General features: G+C 38.9%; 2 protein-coding genes across 9 annotated transcripts in view; one reads left to right on the forward strand and one right to left on the reverse strand.

Annotated features, from left to right (window-relative positions):
• Positions 1–21,959, reverse strand: part of supt3h (SPT3 homolog, SAGA and STAGA complex component) — a 517,619-nt gene extending 495,660 nt beyond the window's left edge. For all 4 annotated transcript variants that reach the window (XM_078542020.1, XM_078542019.1, XM_078542018.1 and 1 more), the window contains exons 1-3: positions 21,793–21,959; positions 21,601–21,688; positions 1,595–1,704 (exon numbers count right to left, since the gene is read on the reverse strand). In XM_078542020.1, coding sequence (XP_078398146.1) covers positions 1,595–1,704 — 110 coding nt within the window. In that variant the 5' untranslated portion in view covers positions 21,601–21,688; positions 21,793–21,959. The remainder of the gene's footprint in view (positions 1–1,594; positions 1,705–21,600; positions 21,689–21,792) is intronic.
• Positions 1–25,641, forward strand: part of runx2a (RUNX family transcription factor 2a) — a 159,810-nt gene that overhangs the window by 8,281 nt on the left and 125,888 nt on the right. For 4 of the 5 annotated variants that reach the window (XM_078542013.1, XM_078542015.1, XM_078542016.1 and 1 more), the window contains exons 2-4: positions 18,076–18,162; positions 23,970–24,265; positions 25,149–25,305. In XM_078542013.1, the coding sequence (XP_078398139.1) occupies positions 18,129–18,162; positions 23,970–24,265; positions 25,149–25,305 (487 nt within the window). In that variant the 5' untranslated portion in view covers positions 18,076–18,128. Of the gene's footprint in view, positions 1–18,075; positions 18,163–22,309; positions 22,681–23,969; positions 24,266–25,148; positions 25,306–25,641 lie in introns of those variants that run through there. The other variant, XM_078542014.1, reaches the window with a different exon arrangement.

Here is a 25,641-nt window from a genome sequence, read left to right on the forward strand (position 1 = left end):
TATAGGAAGGCTGTTGTATACAGGAAAACATTTTTAGCTTTTTATTCCAAATTTACTACAGTTAAGGTTTTCACCCCATTATAAGCGCTCTTGTTCCATTTCAACTTCCCATGAGCCCTTTTCTTTCCTGTCATGCATGTGCACAAGTGATCTCAATTAAAGACCTCCATGAAGGCAGAAGAAATCAGACATTGTAACCAAATAGAACAGGAAATCATTATTTTTGTAAATGCACTGACAAACCTGTCAGCCCAAATACAGTTTTGAAATGCTAAAACCTACTTTGATCTCTCATTTTTAGAGAGATTTATTTTGGTGGTTTATGTTTCCATTTTCTTTTCAAAATCTCTTTTTGTATGCAGTAAAATATCGCCTCCATTATCAACATCAGATGTGCATTCACTGGCATCCATCTGTGCCAGTTCCAACTTCCAGTGTCTATTAGCTTGGCACATTGAAATGAAGGCACCATTTCTTTAGTGCCTATGATTATGAGAAAACAAAACCTGAATCACAGGAATAATTTAAATTAAAAGCTAAACTGCATACCCATGCACTCCCTAAAAAGAGTCCAACTTAGATTTCAAAAATCGGTGATTCACTGAGGTAAACTGCAACTGATTTGCCAACATTGGTAAGCCAGACTTAGCTCTGACATCCAGACATGTAAATCTGCAACACTAGGATGTTCATGAAAAAATGCTAATATCCAGACTAATTAAGTATTGTGATAATCAATGGGAACTTTGGGCAGTAAGAGCCATAGTCTAGAAGATAGTTCCAGCTGGCACTCAATAATGGAAATTGAGAGGGGAAAATGAAATCCTAACATACCAACACTGTTCTTTTAATTTTCAGCCTTGATTTTAAATCATCCACTTTTTTAAACTACCAAAGATCAATGTAAAATGTATTGCATGGTGTAGGGAGAAGTGTTTTATTTTTGCTTGTTTTTTTTTTAAAAATTCCATTTATACCTACAAATCCAAACTTCCTTTAGCGCATTTTTGCCCCATTAAACATCCAGTGAGCCCACAGAGTTGAGTTGTGAACTTTATTTTTCAAACGATATATCTTGTTTCTGTAGCTCATCCCTGCCTAATAGTGAAAGTGACCCCCAACAGTATTGTTCCTTCATGAACAATTCCAGAACCTACGTAACAGGATAACCTACCTCATCAGAGCATAATTCAGTCAGCCAATGAGCTTCCCAAATGTAAATGAAAAAAATAAAAGTAATCTCAACAAAAAACATTTCAAACTGAAGTTGTCCATGACAAATTAATCATAGTTAACTGAATAAAACTCTAGGTATCTAAATAGCTAATTATCATACATCAATTTTCTCTATATACAGCCATAAAAATGGCATTGTTTTACACTGATTAAATATGCAAAATGTAAATTTTATCCATAAATATTAATTTCGGATATGGTCAAATATAATGTAAAGATACATATGGGCAAATTCATATAATACAGTTTTGTATCTTAATCACAAAAGTTCCTTTGCATTGTTTAGTGTTTTGACTTGTTAATAACGATTCACAATTAAAGTAAAATAATAAGTATATTGTATGGTTTGTTTACATACATCATGGTCTGAAGCTCCATAACAAAGTTGGCTGACTTTGCAGATCCCCTCCCAGTGCTTGATGCTGTGCTCCCTGCACCTGACATGGGACTGGCTGCATTACTGCTCATCTAAAAGAAAGAAATAAAGAATCTCATTTATATTAACAGAATGTTGTCACATGCCAGGTTTTGGAAATACATGAACACACATTAAAGCAAATAACAAACTGATCTGGCACCTGACATTAGGATAGTATTAATATGCCAATACAAATTATTCAAATATAAAATGTTAAAACATAAACATCAATTGAAGTCTACATGACATCTGATTATTTGCTTCAAATTTTTTTAATATAGTTTTAAAAATTACAATAAAATTCCCTCCCAACAACTCATTGCACCAGGGCTGAGCTCTTAAATTCAGCTTCCACCTTCATGATCAATTACTTACAAGAGACTTGGCAAAGCAAAAGATGCAAACATGTGAGTTGAGCCCTTTTCAGAAAAATATGCATGTTCCTCTTTGCTGCCTTGTCAAGGGAACATAACATTCTTTAAAATATTTCTAAAAAGCTTACCAATTAAATCAATCTTATTTAACCTCGTGCAACTTGGTGATGCAAAACTTTCTGCCCTAATAAACCACAGGATGCAGGAGCCCAGGCATCCTAGAAAGAAAGTACCAAACTTTCAAACAGAAAGAGAACAAAGTTTTTGTTCAAATGTTAACATAATTTCAGTTTAACCCATTAACTCCCATTAATTCCTATTTGACTTTTTGTCCTTTTCAATATTTTTGTAAATTATGACATTCTCATCAATAACCAGTTCTAATGATTTGTAGAAATCTAACACATTATAAATATTTTGCAAGTAATTATTTCAAACACTGGATCCACTGAAACGATTCTCATTTCTTACACAAATCTCTATGGTTCAAGGGAAAGAAAATGCAAATAATTTCGAAATTATAGAAACAGAAAATACTAATCTCAGACAAAGTGCTCTATCAAAATAATCGCTTGTGTGACACCCAGCTTCAGCACAAGAACATGAACTGCCTGTGGAAACACTGGAGTAGTGGTACAGTGTGATCAGAAACCACTGTCCATCAAGTTTAAACAAAAAAAATGCATGTGTTCCACACATCTCATCAGCACACAACTTTTAAATTGTTATAGTTTTTCAAAACTTATTAATTTCCTTCACATTTGCTTTTTGTTTTAAATTATTTTCTCTCTCCCTCTTTGCAACAGTTTAGTGTATCAAAGGTGTCTCCAACAGGCCTGCTTCAGCAAAATAGGATGGGACCAGCTGACGCAAAATATTTCAGTTATTGCACCTGATCATGAACATTTGCACACTTAAAAAGAAAGTTAGATTGAGATTCAATGGCAGGCCACCTTGGGTATAATGCTCAGTACCTTAACAACAAGACCAATCCCACTAAAGATTCCCGATTTGAGGATAATCTTTAAGATGCACTGTTTAGTCCATTTCGCCATTCCCATTATTATGCGAGAATCAGAATTCTTCATTCATCTTCCAATTTAGTGCTACACTTTAACATTGTTGTGAATAGAAAACAATTTTCCAGATAAACAAGCTCTTATAAGTGAAAATGTTAAGTTGTTGTGTAAGTGACAGAAAACCGTTCCTAACAGAACGCAGGATGAACAAATAGGATAACTAGTACGTGCTAGTACTAGCACTCCTTAAATTAAAAAGAAATGACTTTATGGTTTTAAAATCTAACACATGTACATGCACAAAAGAGTTACTTGTCTCTCAACATGAAAGTAAATCAGACTTTTAGAAACTATAAAAGTCTGCCTATAATCAGTATGGAATGCCACAGTGACAAACACATTTTAGACCCATTAGCAAAACAGCTTAAGAATTTCAAACCATCAAAAATTCACTGGCAAATCTTCATAAGATTCCTTTATTTATTCCAGCAATTGGAAAAATAGACTAGAAATGAGTCTCCACGTACACAGACAGCTTCTTTAACATTAAATCCCTTCATCTGTTGTTTATTTGTTGAATTCTGGAAAGCTCTCAACCAAATATTTTCAATGCAAAATTAAGGCATGCAAATGGAAAACACTTTTGCATTGCTATTTTGTCATTATGTAGATCTGCAGATGATTCCTCAACATCCTTTCACCTTTATCTTAAATAAGAAATTTATTGAAGAAACAGGATCTCATTTATCAACCTATACAGACTGGATCTGAAATGTATTAACACCTAAAGGGCCAGTAGCGACATTTATTGCACCTTATGTACCGAGCAGATAACAATGTTTCTCATCACACCACAATCTTTATCAAACAATGCTGTCCAGCTTCATTCTAAATGCATGTTCAAATGAGAGACAACTTTTTAAACTGGAAGAACGTTTTCACAGCCATAACACAATTCACAGAAAGCAACACTTACATACATTTCAACAGATGTTTGCTTGCTGATATGACGCAAGTATTGCCAAGAGGGCATCTACATTTAACATTATCCCTCCCCATCAAATTTGCGATGCTGTTCTGATTTTAATCTTACTTTGGAACAGAATCATCAAACTTGAGAGAGACCTTTCAAGATTTCTAAGATACAGAGTAGAAGTATGAGACAGGTTTACAATTTTCAAGCTATGCTGAAGATTTATTTTGATTTATTTTTCTTCATCCCAGTAAACATCATCTTTAAGAAAGCCAAGTTGGAAAGGCTTCACTGTGGTTTAAAATTGGGTGAGCCAGACGTTTCTCACCTCATTCCCTACCTTGAGCATCATCCAACTCAACTAAAGATACAGACTGGCAGCACTGAAATTTGTGGCCCTCTTCTTAGGAGTCTGTCACAAAAAGTTTTTTTTTGTAGTATTAAATGAGGAAAGGATATTCGTCACGTTAAGCCCATTTCCTCTACAGACCGTGCAATTATCCAATCATGAAAAAGACAACCAGCCACAGATAAACATACAAGTGGTTAAAATTGTGTCTTTTATCTGATTCCTTATTACAGCAAAACTTTAATTCAATCTATAACCTACACTACTCAATCATAATTAGCTTAATTCCACAGACGATACTTCCATGAAGCTATATTATCCTTAATACCATTCTTAAATATTTAGCCCACAAAAAATAAGTTACCAGGGCCAGTTGGCTAGATAGCAATTGTGTGGTTCAGATTAACACCAACAGCGCAGGTTCAATTCCCATTCTGGCTAAAGTAGACATGGGACCTGCCATTCAATCTGCCCCTGAGAGTGGAAGGCAATGGCAAACCACCACTGAAAAAAATAACTGTCTAGAAAACAGCTCAGCGTGAAGCATCAGCAGACAATGAGCCAAGGACCTGTCTTCGGGCAGAGCACACATGACAATGGCAAAAGAAGTTAATCACAATTTTAGTAACATGTGCTGCAAGCCCAATCCTCATGTCCTTTAATTCATGCTGTGGAGGAAGAGTCAATATTCCAGATCTCTACTCCTACTTGAAGCTTATTACCTGTAAACCACTGTCCCTTTGTTGGATGTTCACTACCCAAGTCAAATAGCTTACTTATGTCTACATTATCTATACCTTTGAGCATTTTATCTGGATTACTTGTATTCTCAATCTTGATAATGAAAACAAGTTCAGTTCCATAAGGCCTTTTTAATTTGCATAGCCTTTTCTGGGGATATTTCTGTGGTAGAAATTCCAATTACAGAGGCCTAGATTTTGCAGTGGTAATGATGGTGAAATTGTTGGCATTTGCCAACATTACTCCACTGAAATTGACAGCAACTTTGGGATCCACACATGTACAGAATAATGCTGAAATTCAGAAGTTGCTGTCAGTGATCCTACATTCTTCTAGAGGGTATGCTGTTGAGGTCCCCCCACAAAGTTCAATCCTTAAGTAATGAACTTCCACTTTTACAACTGGTTGTCTCAGTGCAAAAACCCTTGAAAAAGGTACACCTTGTTGAATGAGGCGTAACCAGGTTTTTAAAGACATACTAGCTTCATAATTATTGCTAAACATTCTCATTAACTCTGAAAAGTTAATTTTATATTTGTGGAATGTCAAATTGTTTCATTATGATAAAATTCCACCTGCTTTTAATTGTGTTTAAAGTTTGCTTATATTGATATTTTAATTCCTATCAAAATCCAATCATAATCATTTATTTCACTATCTGAATTGAAAATAAAGTGCTATCACTTCCTACTTTTTCTCTGGGGATGCGTTAACGTGTTTGGCTAGTTATCCTGCTTGCTGACATCTCTGCTGCTGCATATCTGAAGATCCCCTTGACTTGGTTCCAGATTTAAACTGCTGTCAGGAAAGGGGAAATCTGTCTACAGAGGTCACTAGATCTTTATGGGCAGCTTTCTTTGAGGTCAGCAGTAAGTGTCACTGCTTCACTGCTAACCACAAATCTTGCCCATAAAATACCACAGCACAGAATTAGGCTATTTGGTCCAAGAGGCCTATGCCAGTACTTATGATCAACACAAGCCACCTCCAACCTTACTTCATCTCACCTTATCAACATATTCTTCCATTCCTTTCTCACTCATGTACTTGTCTAGCTTCTTCTTAAATACATCTATGCTAAATGCCTCAATCACTCCATATGGTAGCAAGTTCCAATTTCTTAGCACTCTGAGTAAAGAAGCTTCTCCTGAATTCCTGAAAGCATTTTTTCGTGAAATACTTTATATTTAAGGCCTCTCGTTTTGACTTGTTCAAAACAACAGTCCTATTTACAAGATACAATGCATATTGGATTCTTGCTGAAAAGGGGCTTTAATGTGCAAAATTGCAGGACAGAAATCCCGAAACCCGATAATAATGACATTACTTTGAGTATTATGCAGCAAGAAGGTATTTGTCTCAGTTTAGCCAAATTTTTCTCCATTTTAAAAAGTTGCACTTTTTTTCTTTGATTGATGCAGGTGCATCTTTTGGCTTCAGCAAATACTATTTGAGGCTCTTAATGAATTACTTCCTCATCTCAATATGTTTGGTAGTTAGATAATTGACTTCTTTACACATCAAAGTCTTGCTTTGTGAAGCTGCCTGATTTCCTCTCTTCCGGACATTAAAATATAACCTAGAAGATGAAACACATTAGAAAACTTACTTTAAGCAATAGACTGAACATGAAATTGAAATCGCACTGTAATCTTTAGACATATGGTAATGTATCAGTTGCTCTGAAGTGAAATGCAGCTGTTTGCCATACCAAGTAAAATGAATTCAGATGTATAAAGTCTGTGAAGACCATTTTAACAAGTAACTCTGCACTACAACTAACTATATCAACAATACCACAGACAAATCATAGTTCTAAAGCTTATGAGTAAAATAAAATTAATCATTCCTTAGAAGTTGTCTCCTTCTCTATAAGTTTGTGAAGCTTTCCAACAGACATTTCTTAAAAATGTTTAACCCTTTGAGAACTTGTGACATTTCTGACATTCATCAGAAAATAATCCAAGATTGCAAGACTACACTAAGAGACATGTACAGTCTACAAACCACGCAACATCTGAAATTAAGTACTGTAATTTATTAACAATTTTTGTATGCTTTCTCCAGTATTTTATCTTCGGGGGGAGGGGATGGGGGAGGTCTTGGAAAATGTCTCAGCTACTTCTAAACCATAAGTTATTCAGTTCTCAAATGGCTTATTTCCAAAACTGTAGACACTTTGCATTTCCAAATCCTAAAGGGAAGCTCCCCACTGACCCAGCTAGTTTGTCGAGCAGTTAGCTGAGCCATACAGACTACAACATTTCAATTTGTGTCCAGTTAATCAATCTCAGTTGAAATTCTAGATATCTAGAGACAGTAGGTGCAACCATTAATGCTACAAGCAACCTCTCTGTCTGGACACTTCCGTGACTAAGATAATCAACAAATCCCACCACTTCCACTGCCTGTATTAAAGAAAAGCTTTTCCAAAATGTACTACAAATGAAGTGCGATGGCAATGTAGCACAGTAGGGTTCCTCCAAGTTGTGCTATTGCAGCTCAAGGATACAGATTCCATCCATCAGTCCACTGATGCCTCAATCTCAGCTTCATGACAAAGGGCAAGAGCTAATCAATTACTCCCTTAACCACAAGAGAAAAATTGGAGAAAAAGGAATTGCCAAAGACTGTCTTGTATCTCACAGAAGCTGCCTAACCAGTCATACTTGCAACTCCCAGAAAGGGGTCAGCCACAAGAAGCCTGTGCCCAGTGAAGCAGTGACAGGGGAGAAAATAGGAAAATAAAAACAACGGGCAACTTGCCCTTCAAAAAACAAAACAATGCGCTGCAATTTTGAAGTTAAATTACAATGAGGAAGCTTGCAGTTATGCAAGTAGGTAATTGAGTCTCAACCTGCTGTCCTATCAGTCTGCCGAACCGCTATTACAACTATTTTTACTCATAATATAAATTGAGTTTGCAAGAAATTATAGAATGCTATTATTTATGTTAGTACTAAAGAGTGTTGCTCATTAATGTAGTGGAGCTTGAAAAGGCAAGAATCTGTTGTCTCCTCAAAGTCTACAAGACATGCGTATACACATGCACAACACTGCAAATAAAAAGATGCTACTGGCTTTAGTTGACTACAAATAGATAAATAAATACTGTAGGAAAGAAGGATGAAAAGGCCTCATCAGGATTGTTAGAAGATTAATTTAATAACTTCTGAGCACTACTGCAAAATATCAATGAATTCAAATGCTTACTAAAATTGCAAATGTTTCTTAATGCTGCCTTTCAATGTATACATTAAACAAAGGCTAACAGTTAATGGAAACATGTACAGCAATTCCTAACACTAGAGGTTCCTGCTTTCATTACATAGCATGTAGTCCGGTGACAAATTGAAGTCATAAGGTAAGCAAACCTTCTCTCATGTATTGAATCCCTTACACACTAAGACTTTTTTTTAAAAAGATATCATTTAACAGTACACAGCTTTTAAAATTTTAAAGAAGTTCTTTCTCCAAATTAAATTAGTTTCTAGCTCCAAATACAAAAACACTTTATTAAAAAAATAAATATTTGAGGATAAGAATTTTTTCTGTCTAATAATAAATTTAAAATCCAATGATGCTGCATGACAATCTGGAACCACTATGACCGCAAAATTGAAAGTGCCAAAAGAAAAATGCTATTATAATCAACTAATCCTTACTTTATTCTCAATTACAGGAATAAACAGGGTTAATACTAAAGTAACTCTCAGATATTGAAAAAAAAGCTTTAAAATTCTAAACCTTCCCTTCTTGATAAAACCTTTAAAAATTCTTCAAACTCTTACAATGTTAAATGTATAGCAGAAAAGGAATACAAGCTGGAGAAGTGCTGCACAAATATGGGCCTCGAAACATTTCAAAATCTATCCATAACATGCACTTAAATTAAAATCCATTTCTAATGGATTAAAAAACTTCACAACAAATGCTATAAGTGGACATGACTAACCTTTGGCATCCTTATTTAAACACAAACATTCTGAATATATGATTTCATCTTTATGGTCTGTTTTCTCGAGTGGATGGTCAGGGTAAGTATACTGAACCCAATCAGTAAAATAACATTGTAAACAGTAGTGAGCTACTCAAATATTACAAAGAAAAGCAAAATGTTTGGTTGAATCAGAATGTATTGTAGTGAAGAGCTGCTCCGTCAATCTATATTAATCAATGAAATTTGAAATTAAAGACATGTAGAGGATATTACTGTCTGCTCAAACACAACTAGAAGCAACTTTTCCATTAATGTCAGCAGATACCATTACAGTATAGGTCAGGTTGCAGGTGCATGGCACTTTTCTCATGCAGCAATTTAGTGCGCACATCACCATTTCCAAATCTTCTCCCACATTCAGTAATCCACTGTTAACTAAAGGTGCTCCCAGGTTTTAAACACATGAATTCCATTTATTTATGCAATATAAATCTAGCAAACATATTTATTTTTATTAAGGTATCTAATGTAGAATTTAAAACTTTAAGAGTGTTTTCTGAATAAGTCAGAAATAATTTCCAATTTGGTTATATCCTATTGCCAAAAGCACACAGTTTGCAAAACATGCCATCGTACAATTTATGTTTTATTCCTAGGCCCAAATGACTAGACACAAGGCTTTCCTCCCTCCCAATCTGCCATAATGTCACCTCCCAATCCTGCAAAACATTTTCCAAAAGTACATTAACTAGTGGTTACTTAAAAACATTGGGCTGAAAATCCCTTGATCCACCATTCACTGGAATTCATGCCAATCTTGCTATCAGCAATTTACATCATAATTTCCGGAGACACTCAAACATAAAAACCTGGCTTCAAACAAGGGGAAATCAACGTAAACAATCAGGGCCCAGGCAAGCACCAAACATACACCATCTAACTTCCTTAGGCATTATATTGATGATAAGATGCGATATGATAGAAATTGAAGTTTGAAGCCATCATTTATACATACTAAGTACAGCATGTTTGCAAAAAGGTAATTGTCAAGTTTTTCTCTTTTTACTGTAACTGACGTTTAAAAAAGCATTCAAAGATATAGAAAACATTGCCCTTGACAGGAAGAAGAAATAAATGCTATAAAACATCACAAATAGTGGCAGAGCTACATTATTCAGCTAAGTGAGCTGATAAAGTTATCAGATAGAACTCTGGGATGAGGAAATTATGCACAAAAATAGTTCTAGCATCAGTTATGCGTGAGCTTCTTTAGGGGGCAAAAAAATCACAATTTTTCTCGTGTTAAATAGTTATACCAAAACTTTCTAGAGAATTCCAGGCCAATATTATTTTATAGTAAAAAGCACCAAAATGCACATTTTAATATGTGGATGGATTTTTCTCCCTGCTTACATTATAGAATGACAATCAAACTCACTGCTGAAATCCACCAATGACATTCAGACTTTTAACTAATGAACTACTTAATTAAGAATAGGTGGCCTGAAAGCACAGAGGTGGTTTTTGGGGCTGAGGGAAGAAATAGCACTGGATCTCATCGCCATACATATAGAAGCAGATTACAACACGAAGGGCAGTAAAGGAATTTAGCTAGCCAATAAATGGATCATTCAGAGAAGAAGAGTTTCAGTCAGCTAATCTCAGCTGGAAAGGCAATTGACCTCTATTATAAGTTGGTTCTTTCTTTCAAGAAAAGGGAAGAAAAATAATCCAATAATTATTGGAAGTGCATGTCGTGTGGAAGCTGGGTTAAGAGAAGCTGGGAGTTTCAGGGAAGGAGGAGAAAGAGGATAAGGTTACAGACAGAAAATAATGTTAACTTTGAGAACAAACTGTACACTTTCCTTAAAAAAAAGTTCCTCTTCTATTTAAATAAGAATTGTTTATATTACTTTTCAAAATAATTTCTGAAGGAGTATTTTTTCATGTAATTAATCCCAGGAGACATCAGACACAAATCACTGATGGTTCTCACACCCTAACTTACAGGCTCAGTGTGTGATGTATACCTCATTCCCAACTTTCGTAAACACACTGAAAATATGCAAGGAAAATGTTTTCTGTGAACAGCAAACTTCAATGAAAAGAATTCATGTCAGTACTCGAGAGTTGAATAATGTGTAATAAAAGCAGTATCAATAACTGTATAAGATAGAAACATCAAAAATTGGGAGGTGGACCACCCAAAGCTTTCATTCATTATTTCAAAGCTAATTAGTTTTATTTAACTATCGATTGTTTAACCACATTCTGCTGTTAATGAAATTATATCACATAGAAATGTCTTTTCTCCTTTGGCTTCTCAGGCAGCAGTCATAAATATCACCAAATTAAATCTGTACAGGGTACCCAAGAAATTCAATTTTAGTTATTGCTTTCAAAGGTCTGACAGCATCTAATGTATGTGAAATTAGCTTTTACTTACATTTCTGATGCTACCAAAGACAAAAATTAAAGAACATCTCCAGTTACAGTAAATGGTGCATTTACGAGCATATGAACATACAAACAAGGAGCAGGTGTAGACTATTCGACCCCCAAGGCCTACTCCGCTATTTAATAATATCATGACTAGCAAGATGTGCCAGTAACCTCAAATCTGCATCCTGCCTACCCCCAATAACCTATCACCCCCTTGTTTACCAAGAATCTATCCACCTCTGCCTTAAAAATATCCAAAGACTCTGCTTCCACGCCTTTTCAGGAAGAGATCCAAAGACTCAAACATAAGAGAAAAAAATTCCGTCTCCATTTTAAATGGATGACCCCTTATTTTTAAACAGTGAACCCTAATTCTAGATTCTCCCACAAGAGGAAACATCCACTCCATCTCCAAAACAAAAACAGAATTACCTGGAAAAACTCAGCAGGTCTGGCAGCATCGGTGGAGAAGAGCTGACGTTTCGGGTCTACATGACCCTTCAACAGAACTGAAGTATAGTTAGGAGAGAGGTGAAATATAAGCTGGTTTAAGGTGGGGGGGGCGGGGAGAGAGAGAAGTTGAGGGTGGGGTGGTTGTGGGGACAAGCAAGCAGTGATAGGAGCAGATAATCAAAAGATGTCACAGACAAAAGGATCAAAGAGGTGTTGAAGGTGGTGATATTATCTAAGAAAAGTGCTAATTAAGAATGGAAGGCAGGATACTCAAGGTACAGCTCTAGTGGGGGTGGGGTGGAAAGACTAACAAGGTATTAGTTGTAGATTTTAAAATAATGGAAATAGGTAGGAAAAGAAGAATCTATATAAATTATTGAAAAAAAAAACAAAAGGGAGGGGGAAGAAACGGGGTGGGGATGGGGGGAGGGGGAGTTTAAGATCTAAAGTTGTTGAATTCAATATTCAGCCCAGAAGGCTGTAAAGTGCCTAGTCGGAAGATGAGGTACTGTTCCTCCAGTTTGCGTTGGGCTTCACTGGAACAATGCAGCAAGCCAAGGACAGACATGTGGGCAAGAGAGCAGGGTGGAGTGTTAAAATGGCAAGCGACAGGGAGGTTTGGGTCTTTCTTGCGGACAGACCGCAGGTGTTCTGCAAAGCAGTCGCCCAGTTTGCGTTTGGTCTCTCCAATGTAGAGGAGACCGCATTGGGAGCAACGAATGCAGTAGACTAAGTTAGGGGAAATGCAAGTGAAATGCTGCTTCACTTGAAAGGAGTGTTTGGGCCCTTGGACGGTGAGGAGAGAGGAAGTGAAGGGGCAGGTGTTGCATCTTCTGCGTGGGCATGGGGAGGTGCCATAGGTAGGGGTTGAGGAGTAGGGGGTGATGGAGGAGTGGACCAGGGTGTCCCGGAGGGAACGATCCCTACGGAATGCCGCCGTGGGGGTGAAGGGAAGATGTGTTTGGTGGTGGCATCATGCTGGAGTTGGCGGAAATGGCGGAGGATGATCCTTTGAATGCGGAGGCTGGTGGGGTGATAAGTGAGGACAAGGGGGACCCTATCATGTTTCTGGGAGGGAGGAGAAGGCGTGAGGGCGGATGCGCGGGAGATGGGCCGGACACGGTTGAGGGCCCTGTCAACGACCGTGGGTGGAAAACCTGGGTTAAGGAAGAAGGAGGACATGTCAGAGGAGCTGTTTTTGAAGGTAGCGTCATCAGAACAGATGCGACGGAGGCGAAGGAACTGAGAGAATGGGATGGAGTCCTTACAGGAAGCGGGGTGTGAGGAGCTGTAGTCGAGGTAGCTTTGGGAGTCGGTAGGCTTGTAATGGATATTGGTGGACAGTCTATCATCAGAAATTGAGACAGAGAGGTCAAGGAAGGGAAGAGAAGTGTCAGAGATGGACCATGTGAAAACAATGGAGGGGTGGAGATTGGAAGCAAAATTAATAAATTTTTCCAGGTCCCGACGAGAGCATGAAGCAGCACCGACAGGCTCTCCATATCCACCCTATCAAGTCCCCTCAGGATCGCATATGTTTCAATTAAGTCGTCTCTTAATCTTCTAAACTCCAGCAGATATAAGCCAAACCTGTCCAACCTTTCCTCATAAGACAACCCACCCACTCCAGGTATTAGCCTGGTAAAACCTTCTCTAACTGCTTCCAACGCACTTACATCCTTCCTTAAATAAGGTGACCAATACTGTAGAGCACTCCAGATGGTGTCTCACTAGTGCTCTGTATAACTGAAGCATAATCTCCCTACTTTTGTATTCAATTCTGCCCGCAGTAAATAACATTCTATTAGCTTTCCTAATTACTTGCTGTACCTGCATACTAGCCTTTTGCAATTCATGCACTAAGACACCCAGATCTCTCTGCAACTTAAAAATCTGCAATCTCTCGCCAATAAGATAATATGCCTCTCTTTTAATCTTCCTGCCAAAGTGGACAATTTCACATTTTCCCACATTAAACTCCATTTGTCAGAACTTTGCCCACTGACTTAACCCATCTGTATCTTTTGGTAGCCTCCTTATGTCCTCTTCACAAATTACTTTCCTATCTATCTTTTGTCATCAGCAAATTTGGCAACCATCCCATCCATTCCTTCAAGTTATTTATATAAATTATAAACAGTTGAGGTTCCAGCACTGATCCCTTTGGCACACCACACATTACATCTTGCCAACTTGAAAAAGACCCATTTATGCCTACTCTCTGCTTCCTGTTAGCCAGCCAATCTTCCATGCCAATATGTTACCCCTACACCATGAGCTTTTATTTTCCGCAATAGCCTTTGATGTGGCACCTTATCAGATACCTTCTGGAAATCTAAGTACAGTATATCTACCGGTTCCCTTTTATCCACAACACATATTACTTCCTCAAAGAACTCCAATAAGTTGGTCAAACATGATTTCCCTTTCACAAAACCATGTTGACTGCCCAATTACCTTGAACTTATCTAAATGTCCTGCTATAGGTTCTTTAATAATAGCTTCTAACATTTTCCCTATGACAGATGTTAAGCTAACTGGCCTGTAATTTCCCACTTTCCATCTCCCTCCCTTTTTGAATAATGGAGTTACATTTGCTCTCTTCCAATCTAGTGGGACCTTCCCCAAATCTAGGGAGGTTTCGGAAAATTAAAACCAATGCATCAAGTATCTCACTAGCCACTTCTTTTAAGACCCTCGGACCCATCAGGACCTGGGCACTTGTAAGCCCTCAGCTTCAACAATTTACTCAGTACCACTTCTCTGGTGATTGTAATTTTCCTTAGATCCTCCTTTCCATTTCCCGATTTATAGCTGCTTCTGGGATGTTACTTGTATCCACTACAGTGAAGACTGATGCAAAATACATGTTCAATTCATCTGCCATTTCCTTGTTTTCCATTATCAATTCTCCTGACTCATTTTCTATAGGACCAATGCTCACCTTATTAACTCATTTATTTTTAAAATATTTATAGAAACTCTTACTATCTGTTTTTATATTTCTGGCTAGCTTTCTCTTGTACTCTAATTGCTCCCTCCTTATTAATCTTTTAGTCAGTCTTTGCTGTTCCTTATATTCTGTATAATCTTCTGGCCTTCCACCTATCTTTGCACAATTATATACCTTTTCTTTAAGTTTGATACTATCTTTAACCTTTCTAGTTAACAATGGATGGTGTGTCCGTCCCTTGGACTTTTTCTTACTCGTTGGAATGTATCTATTCTGAAGTATCCCCTTAATTGTTCGCCCCTGCATCTCAATTGACCTATACCTTAACCTAATTTTCCAATTCACTTTAGCCAGCTCTGCTTTCAAGCCCTCAGTTTTAAATTTAAATAAGGGCAATTATAAGTCTCGGACCTACTCCTCTCTCCCTCAAAACAGCAGTTAGTTAACAAAAAGTTCAGTTTTCCAGCACTTTGCTTATGTCAAGAACTGCCAATCTTAAATTCACCTTCTTAATGTTCCAACTAATCCCAGAACTAATATCTGCTTCTTATTCTTTCAGTTGTTCCCATTTTACTTAGAATTGCCACAATGCTGGTTGATCACCCTTCTCCATCTCATCCTGTCAGTCACACTTCTTCATTCAATCTTTCACCACTGCATTCTTCCATCTTAAGCTTTCCTCTTCTCCTTCTTCCTGGTAGTCCCATCTTCTTCACTCACCTTGGCCTATGTCATCCCTCGACAACAAGTTAACCATACCATTTTTAACACTTCTCGGTTACTTTCTTCGATCTTCACAGACCCCCTGATGTACTGGTTCCTGATCTTGCCCTTTTTTTGTCACTCCACACATCCATCGCAGTATCTGCATCTCATTTGTATCCAATTGTTGCTCCTCTTTTCTTGATATTGCCCAAGTTTCACAACTGTCTTACAGATATTTCCTTTCCGTTTCAGTGGTACACTTCTATCACAGCACACTCCACTACACTACTTCCAATTACTCCAACCAAAACTAATCCCTTGCTTAATTTCCACTGTCATACTTCCATCTTCTACCATCCCGACCTCAGATACTTAAAGCTATTCATTTTCTATAGGTCTTCACCTATAATCTTTACAATTTCATGCTGATCCTCTTCCCAAGGTTCAAACTGAAAGTCCATAAATTGAGTCTTTGGTCTACTGATCTTCATGCCCATCTTCAAGTGCTTTTCACCAATTCTCCAGATACTCGGACATGCTATCATCATCCCCACCACATTGTTCAATATCATCTGCAAACATCATTGACTATGGCACTTCCTGTCTCACTTGCTCAGTTAGAACATCCATAACAATCAGGAAGAGGGAGGGGATCAGTACCAATCTTTGGTGCAATCCAACTTTGACTTTGAAACTCTCATTCTCCTCCACATTACTTCTTACTCTTGTCTGGCACTTCTTGTACACATCCTGTAATAGTAGTATGTACTTCTCAGGGACTCCCACGAGTTTTGACACAGAGACTTTCTCCCTTGGCACTCGGTCATAAGCCTTCTCTAGATTGATGAAAACAATCTGCACTGGTCTTCCCGAGATTTCTCCATTGTTAGTCTCAAAACAAAAATGGTACCAGTGGTACTACTTTCAGGAAGTCTCTGGTCATGACTCTCCCCCATATCATATGTAGTAGAAGTTTAATTCCTCAGTAGTTCTTGAAATCTTGAATGTCCCCTGATACCTGCTTCTAACTCATATTAATAAGGAAAAGTAAGACCCCAGCAACTTTCTGCACTTAAGTTTATTGTTTATCAGTTACACCTCTCAACCATCAATCTCTTAACATATTTTGTGCAGTGGAACTAAGAGAGCTCTGCATACACCTTCTCGGGCTCACACTATAATACAATCATACTAATGTCCTTTAGCTTCAACAATAAAGTGCTAGCAAAAGTAGCAGTACTATTAGCATAATTAATTGTGGACAAATGTGAATGGAATTATATGATTAAGTAAAACTTGATCACTTGCGATTACAAAAAAAAAGTGTTAGCCACGTTTCTAATTCTCTTCCAACGAGATAGGATATTTTGCACACAAGTCAGGTGCAACCACATTCTCACATATCTGATCCTGATTTAAGTTCCACCCATTACTCATTAAACCAATGAATCTGCTAAATTAGTCCCTGTATTAAGTCAGCAAACAGCACATTTGATGTAACTTGTCCTAGATGATACCAGTTTCCAAACAGTTAAAATGCTCCAATACTTTTCAATTTCTGACCCTGTAAATATTAAAAATGCCTACTAAAAGGAGCAATCTTGCATAATTTGGGCTTTCTAATATTTACATGCATAATGAATCCTATTTACAAGCCACAGGTGATGTGAGCCTTTCTGCTAAAATTGTTCAATAAAAAGGCAGCACAGGATACATAGCTACTATAGTTTATATGTCATTTGAAAGCTTTACTCCACTCCAGACTACAAACAGAAAATTGAATTTTACTCACACTATCATTTTCTCAGATAAAACTTAAAAACATTCTAAATAGTGTACTTTAGATTTGACAGTAAAGATTAATTGGATTGGAAGGGAATTGTAACAGACTAGGAACGAGATCAGCAGATAAGAAAATAGGTTTGCAGGGTTAGGAAATACAAAACGAGGCAGTATATACTATTGCATTTTTAAAATATTTTTCATGCTAAAGATGATTTTCTGAAAAAACACAGCTCAAACATGTTAATTAAAAAGAAGCAATCATTATCTGTATTCTCCTTTAGAATATTTATTATGATTGTATTTAATACATAAAGATTTTAACTGATGAAAAGCAAGTTCGTATACTTTGCAGTAACAAAGAATTTCATTGCTCCAGAACTGTTGGCCTGGGCTGGATATTAATGCTGCAGGGCAGTTAAGGCAACAGGATCATGTAAATAAAAATTGCCACCATGTCAACTGAAGTTTATAGATTGAAAATGCGACAATGGGAAGGACTGGATACACTCAAATTGTTTGCAACTTAAAACAATTTTAAACCTACAAAACAAAGAACTTGATTTAGGAAGTGTATCTAGGGTGTGTCAAACTGCTGCACTGCACAAAACTTATAGAAATGCTGTTTACTTTCAAAACGTAAAGCAAACCTTCAGAATCACTTTTTAATATAATTTTCACCCCTTTCAGACACAAACGTCCAGAGTTTCTTCTCAAAAAAGCCGACACAAAAAGCTTCCTGCATGTTTAACTGGAAGGTGCTCACTGATCCATCAGGTCAGTTTTACTCCTAACATTAGTCCACTGCAAAATGTACTTGTCTCCAAAAGGTTAATATTAATCTCAATCATTGATATTAGTACAACATTTATCTGTTCCTTTGAACATTTTAATCAAAGTAGTTATACGTTTCAATTTTGTGAAAAAAAAGCAAAGGACAATTTTAAAAACTGCACGTTAAATTAGCCTGCAACAGCTGTAAAATTAATTCTGTACAATTCTGATCAATATTGATAAAAGCTTGAAGATGACAATTACCTTGGCTAGCTCCTAGCAAGTAGACATGCAATTACCCGATGTTCTTACAATGGGGAGAATATAAAACTACAATTAAAACAAAAAATGAACAGCAGTTTCTCTATAAATGGACAACAAAACCAGCAGCAGAAAAAAGAAAAATATTTGAGGGAGAGACTGTGAGTGGACAAAGCACATGAGCTACAATTTATTATGCCTGCCTAAATTTTAAATAGTGGTCAAAGCACAGTAACTCAAAGTGAACTCTGCTTGAGGAAAAAAATAACAATCTTTAAGTAATCGTTTCTAATTTACTGATCATTATTGGTATCATGAGAAATGCAAATACAATTTATTGGGTGAAAAAACTATTAGTGCAGGGCAATAAAGTGGAAGATGGCTAGTGCAATTCTCTTCCCTCTATTCGCTTAATTTTCATTGATCACACTCATGTGGGAAGGTACTCCGGCAAAGCTACACATCTACTCAGACTGGTGGACAGACATAAGAGTAAATAATGACAAGACTCCTACTGAGAACCAACTGAAAAGTCTGGAAGTAGTTGAATGGCCTGCCAACTATAGGAAGTGGGTGGTTTTCTGCAAAGGCAATAAAATTAAATAGATATAGATGCAGGGGATTATGCTGAAAAACAGCCGATATTACAGTCAAGTAACATTTAATAGATATTTTAGCACAGAAAATAGCCATTCAATTCGTCACACTTATGCCAATGCAAGTTCTTTAACTACAACTACTTCCCTCTAACCCCATTCCCCTGCACTTTCCTCTTATATTCTTCCTTTTCTACTCAAAGAGCCACAAGGTTGGACTCTGGAAGTAATGTAAATCTCAGCTGTGCAGTGAGAGGTTGGCATTAGGGTACATGGTTGGAATTAAATAAGCAGAAGATATTCTCTATACCCATGTTCTACCAGCTCTGTCACAGCACACTTTCAAGCAGTGCATTCCAGGTCCTAGCTACTCGCTGTTTAAAAAAAAGCTATTCCTCATGTCACCTTTGCTTCTTTTGCCATTCTTCATGTTTTGATCCTTCCACCAATGGGAGCAGTTTCTCACTATCTACTCTACTCATGATTTTGAAATCCGCTATGAAATAGCCTCTTAATCTTCTCTTCTCCAAGGAGACCAACCCCACCTTCTCCAATCTATCCACACTGAAGTTCCTCATCCCTGTAACCATTTTCATGACTCTTCTCTGCACCCTAATGCCTTCACATCTTTCCTAAGGCATGGTGCCCAGAATTTCACACAATATTCCAGTTGAGGCCAAACCAGATTTTATAAAGGATTGTCGTAACTTCCTTACTTTTGTACTCTGTGCCCCTATTTATAAGGCCCTGATCCTGTATGCTTTATTAACCACTTTCTCAACCTGTCTTGTTACCTTCAATGATTTGTGCACATATACCGAGGTCCCTCTGTTCCTGCACCCTCTTTACAACTGTACTCTTTATATTACCTCTCCTCATTCTTCCTACCAAAATGAATCACTTCACACAGTTCACTACATTCACTACAGTTCACTACATTCAATTTCACCTGCCATTTGTCCTCCTATCGCATCAACCTCCTCTTGACATTATCAGCCATCCACCTCACAATTCGCAATACTTCCAAGATTTGTGTCATCTGCAAATTTTGAAATTGTGCCCTGTACACTGAAGTCTAGGTCATTAATATAGATCAAGAAAAGCAATGCTCCTGACACTGGCCCCTGGGAACCTCACTATATATCTTTCACCAATAATAAAAACAGGTTCACTAGTACTCTGTTTCCTGTCACTCAGCCAACTTGTTATCCATGCGGCCACTGTCCCTTATTCCATGATCTTCAACTTTGCTGATGAGCCTGTTAAGAGGTACTTTATCAAATGCCTTTTGGAAGTCCATGTACACCACCATTGTACACCAGTAGGAAAGACAGAGGGCATTAATGCACCATCTTTGTTAACCAGTGTTAAAGGCGCAGGGCACAAGTTTCATGGTTTCCCCCACACGTTACCTTATAGATCTCAGAGTAGCAATTGGAGAAACTCCATAGCGACAAAGTAGGTCCTTGCAAGGAATATCTATTAGACGCTTGTTTAAACGGCAGCACTAATATGCATGCAGGTACGCCACTTCTCCGCAGAAGTGCATAGGATAAGAGGTCCTAAAGCAAAGGAAAAATAACTAAAATAGGGATAGGGTACATTCTGCATCATATATGCAGACAAATTATTCCTGACTGCACTGGAATATTATTCAGGTTCTGTGCATGTGTGGGGTTGCTGGCCACACTGGAATGCGGTGCAGGTTCTGTGCACGTGCTAGGTTGCTGGCCGCACTAGAATGCGGTGCGGGTTCTGTGCACGTGCAGGGTTACTGGCCACACTGGAATGCAGCGCGGGGTCTGTGCACGTGCGGGGTTACTGGCCGCACTGGAATGCAGTGCAGGTTCTGTGCACGTGTGGGGTTGCTGGCCACACTGGAATGCGGTGCAGGTTCTGTGCACGTGCTAGGTTGCTGCCCACACTGGAATGCGGTGCAGGTTCTGTGCACGTGCAGGATTACTGGCCGCACTGGAATGCAGTGCAGGGTCTGTGCACGTGCGGGGTTACTGGCCGCACTGGAATGCAGTGCGGGGTCTGTGCACGTGCGGGGTTACTGGCCGCACTGGAATGCGGTGCAGGTTCTGTGCACGTGCTGGCCGCACTGGAATGCGGTGCAGGTTCTGTGCACGTGCAGGGTTACTGGCAGCACTGGAATGCAGTGCGGGGTTACTGGCCGCACTGGAATGCGGTGCGGGTTCTGTGCACGTGCAGGGTTACTGGCAGCACTGGAATGCAGTGCGGGGTTACTGGCCGCACTGGAATGCGGTGCGGGTTCTGTGCACGTGTGGGGTTACTGGCCGCACTGGAATGCAGTGCGGGGTTACTGGCCGCACTGGAATGCGGTGCGGGTTCTGCGCACGTGCAGGGTTACTGGCCGCACTGGAATGCTGTGCGGGTTCTGTGCACGTGTGGGGTTACTGGCCGCACTGGAATGCGGTGCGGGTTCTGCGCACGTGCAGGGTTACTGGCCGCACTGGAATGCGGTGCGGGTTCTGTGCACGTGTGGGGTTACTGGCCGCACTGGAATGCGCACCGCACCGGGTTCTGTATGTATAATTTAAACGTTTGAAAGCTAACGCACCACGCGGTGAAAAAGTTTTCAGCCCAATGTACAACGAACGGCTTGTCCCCTCTGGTTCACGTTTTACCTCAAGCCTGTAACGTGTTACCTACAAAAAAAAGTGAAAACTGGATTACGGGTGCCAAAATATATCAAATTCAGAATTTAGACCAGTGGCGAAAAACTTCCATGAATTTTTACTGTTTTACTCACTTTTGTTTTAATCAGAAAGCCCCCTCTAAACACACACTATCCAGTACAACAGGGTTTGAATTGAATGTGTTTTTTTTGTTGTTTGTTTCTCTCCTCCGGATACTGACAGCTCCTCACGCGTATACAACCATAGTTCCGGCACTGGTCATATCCACGCAGTCGCGGTTCGCAGCGCACGCTGGGAACTGTAGTTCGCGTGTCTGAGGACGTGAACTCCCGATCCAAGAGGCGCGAACTACAATTCCCAGCAGGCCGAGCAGTGACGTTACCTCTCGTACTCCACACGTTGACACTGAGGTCAGGCCTCCGCACCAGCGCCGCCCGCCCATCGCGAGCGCTGATTGGTTTTCCGGCCCCCTTATTTACCGTAGTTGCCTAGAGCAGTTTTACTGCTGATTGGATGATTGCCACGTCAATCAAAGTATGCATACCATCTTCAGGACGCGTGCGCGGAAATCCAATACAAATGGTAGTTTGCTGGTATTTCATTCGGATCTGCGAACCAGTCAGGGGAGAAGGGTGTTCGTGTGGTGGCATCGGCGCATTTCAGTAAACTAACTGATAACCATCCCATTGCAGCCATCTCTTTACAGCGAATTTAGATCCAGTTGTCCCCCGCACCACAGACTCAATTAGAGACTGTACGATTAACATACGTTAATAAAGTTACTTGATAAATTTAAATAAATTACATTCGGACCTTGACAAGACTCCTTTTGGGGGAAAAAACGACTCCAGTTCGTAAAAGCAACATTTGGAATATCATTTTATTAAGATGCTATCTAATCTACAATGGTTTACCAATGCCGGGTGTTGCGTCAATAATGCTGCTCGTTATTGTATAAGGAACCTGCAAGATATCTCACCTATTTGGTCCCGCTAAACAGGGTAATATTGCAGATAAACGTTATTGACTGTATAATTATCTGGTTGGAAGCGTAATACCCTATTTTTATTAGTCAATTGGCGTAATAAATGTATCCAACATAATATTTTACCGTTACATTACATGCCATATATCATGTCCCTTTGATGAATACTTCTGAAAAAGCACGTCGTTTGAAGTTGGTTTAACAAGAGCGATGCCAGTGCCAGATTACTGACTGACTAAATAATTGCTTCCTCACTCAAATTCAAGTAGCATTTGTGCATTTGAAAGTTATCGTTGGGTTTACCACTAATTTACAGCAATCAGTTAACAGTCTGAGATACGATTCGTTCGAAACTCGGTGCGCTTATTCGCACCCCGCCCCATGTTTTGTAAATAATTTTAATAAAATTAACCTACAGTAGCCCTGTTGAGCGCCTTTGTACTCAGGCAGCGTGTTGCATTTAGACGCGATTTACAGTGTTTTGCAAACATTTGAACACATATCATCCATATGAACTCAGTAGCAAGACTTAACTAAAACCACAACAGAAACTGGAAGTCGGCTGCTTCCTAACACTTTTTGAGGAAATAAGCTGTGAAGAAACCATCTGAGGGCTTTGATAGGCTCAGATCATAACAAGTAGGCGTTTGCACTTTTTCACGATTGGATATGTAAATGATTTTAATAGAGCCCTTTTCTTTAGCAAAGCCTTACTCTGGGGGCACGCTTTATAACTTTCATTCATTCAAGGAAATGTTTTAGTCTGCAATCTACAGCCGTTCCCTGAAAATTATTCCCCCATCAGCGAGGAGCAGACCATACATTTATGTATATATTTGGGATAAGAGTCGGATTTGGAAAATACCATCGTGATCGTCTCGACCTCCTTTTACAAGGGAATACGGAGTATTTTAAAGTCGTGTATGACTCCTACAGCCACCATGTGTTCTTTGATGTCTCATCATCTCTCACTTTTTTCATGACCACAAACTTGCTTTATAATCCCAACCTCCGTGAAACCACCAGTTGGAAATTGTGGCTTTTTTTCCCTCTTGATCGCCTTGACCACAAGTTGGATTAGAAATTTTCTCCCCAAAGACATACATTTGGAATATATTAGTAGAGGAATAAGTGACTTTCCTGAAAAAGAAAAACAGTTCTTTATTTAAAAGGAGAGAAAGCGAGAAAAAAAAATTAAGAAACTGGACTGGACTGAGTGACAATAACTGGCATTAATTGGACAGATTGACTATTTGTGGCTACTGTAAGCCCCTAATCAAAGTGTTGTGATGCGTATTCCCGTAGATCCCACTACGAGCCGGCGCTTTACTCCACCGTCCACCACATTACCAGCATCGGGAAAGATGAGCGATGTGAGCGGGTTGGTCCCTCACCAGGAGCCCGGGCCCGGAGTGGGAACAGCCGGGGCGGCGGCGGCGGCGCTCGGCAGGTCTCTGATCCGGCCCCATGAGAACCGAACCATGGTGGATATCATTGCCGATCACCCGGCAGAGTTGGTCCGGACTGACAGCCCCAACTTCCTCTGCTCTGTCCTACCGTCCCACTGGAGGTGTAATAAAACCCTGCCTGTGGCATTCAAGGTAAAAGCTGTCTTCTTTTTCCCGTGCATACAGACTAAGAACAAAATATTGGAAACAATACGAACAGTAAATAACTTTGTAAAAGTGAAGTCTTGTATTTTCGGCACCTTGACGTGTACATAAATGTATAATTTCCGCTTTTAAGTGTGCATTTGTATTCATCAAATCATCTTATGCGAATTTATAACATATTAATTTGCTAAGATTAATGCATTAGCAACTTTCTGAAGATCTCTGTTGTATTTAAACAGTTAGATTGTAAAACTAGTGAATCCGCAGCATTTTCTCTGCTGTGTTACTTATGGCACATGACATTGAACTAATCATGTACACCTATGATAAAATAGTGTGTGGATCAATTCTTGAAATGAATTTTAAGCGTTTAATAATTGTCACATAAATATATTGAATAACAAACATCAAGTATTTTTAAATAAAGTACCTTCAGTGAGAGTAACATTAGTAACATAGGGTAGGTTCAACTCTTTATAAAGAGCAGAATGTGCGTTTCAAACCAATTCCCTAGATGCGATACCCCTTTACTGTAATGATCAGTCACGGAGATTGTGAAAGACAGCTTGGACAATGTTCACACACATTCCTGCACACCATAACAACAGTTATTTTCTTTGCACAATAAAATGCATCACAGGGTTAAGTCAACGTATTTATCCTTTTTAGTTTGAAATGTATTCAAGGGAGATGAAACAAATCTACCATTTATAAAGAGAACAAGACTGAGCAATATCCATTTTTGGAGAGTTGTTCAGCCACTGTTTAAACCCGGTGCTAACTAAAGCTGCCCCCTTCCCCGAAGGTGAGTCAGCTCCCCGGTGGCAGTAGCTAGCCCACTGTACTGATGATGTGTATTGCTCTCTGACAGGTGGTAGCCTTGGGGGATGTTCCTGACGGCACCGTGGTCACTGTCATGGCCGGCAATGATGAGAATTATTCGGCCGAACTCCGCAACGCATCGGCAGTAATGAAGAACCAAGTTGCTCGTTTCAATGATTTGCGCTTCGTGGGCCGGAGTGGAAGGGGTACAGTAATTTACCTAACTTAAATTCGTGGATACTTTACCTGTGTGGATGTGTGTGTGTATATATGTATGTATGTATGTGTACATGCGTGTGTGTGTGGTCCAAGTGCAGTATTTCCGAGGCACGGGAATGTGACACCATCCTGTATTTATGCTGGTATAGTAATGATGGTTAACAGGAGTTAGCTGCATCTGATGTTAAAGAATGACTGTGGGGTCCATGTAGTTGCCTCGCTCTTCATCTAATACTTTCTGCTGAAATGTTTTTTTTTGTCAAGTTCTTTTCTATCTGTTTATCTATCCTGTCAACTTTTCAGTATTTTGGACACTCGCTCCC

Source organism: Cetorhinus maximus, chromosome 5 (assembly GCF_964194155.1).
Source record: "Cetorhinus maximus chromosome 5, sCetMax3.hap1.1, whole genome shotgun sequence".
Classification (NCBI taxonomy): Eukaryota; Metazoa; Chordata; class Chondrichthyes; order Lamniformes; family Cetorhinidae; genus Cetorhinus; species Cetorhinus maximus.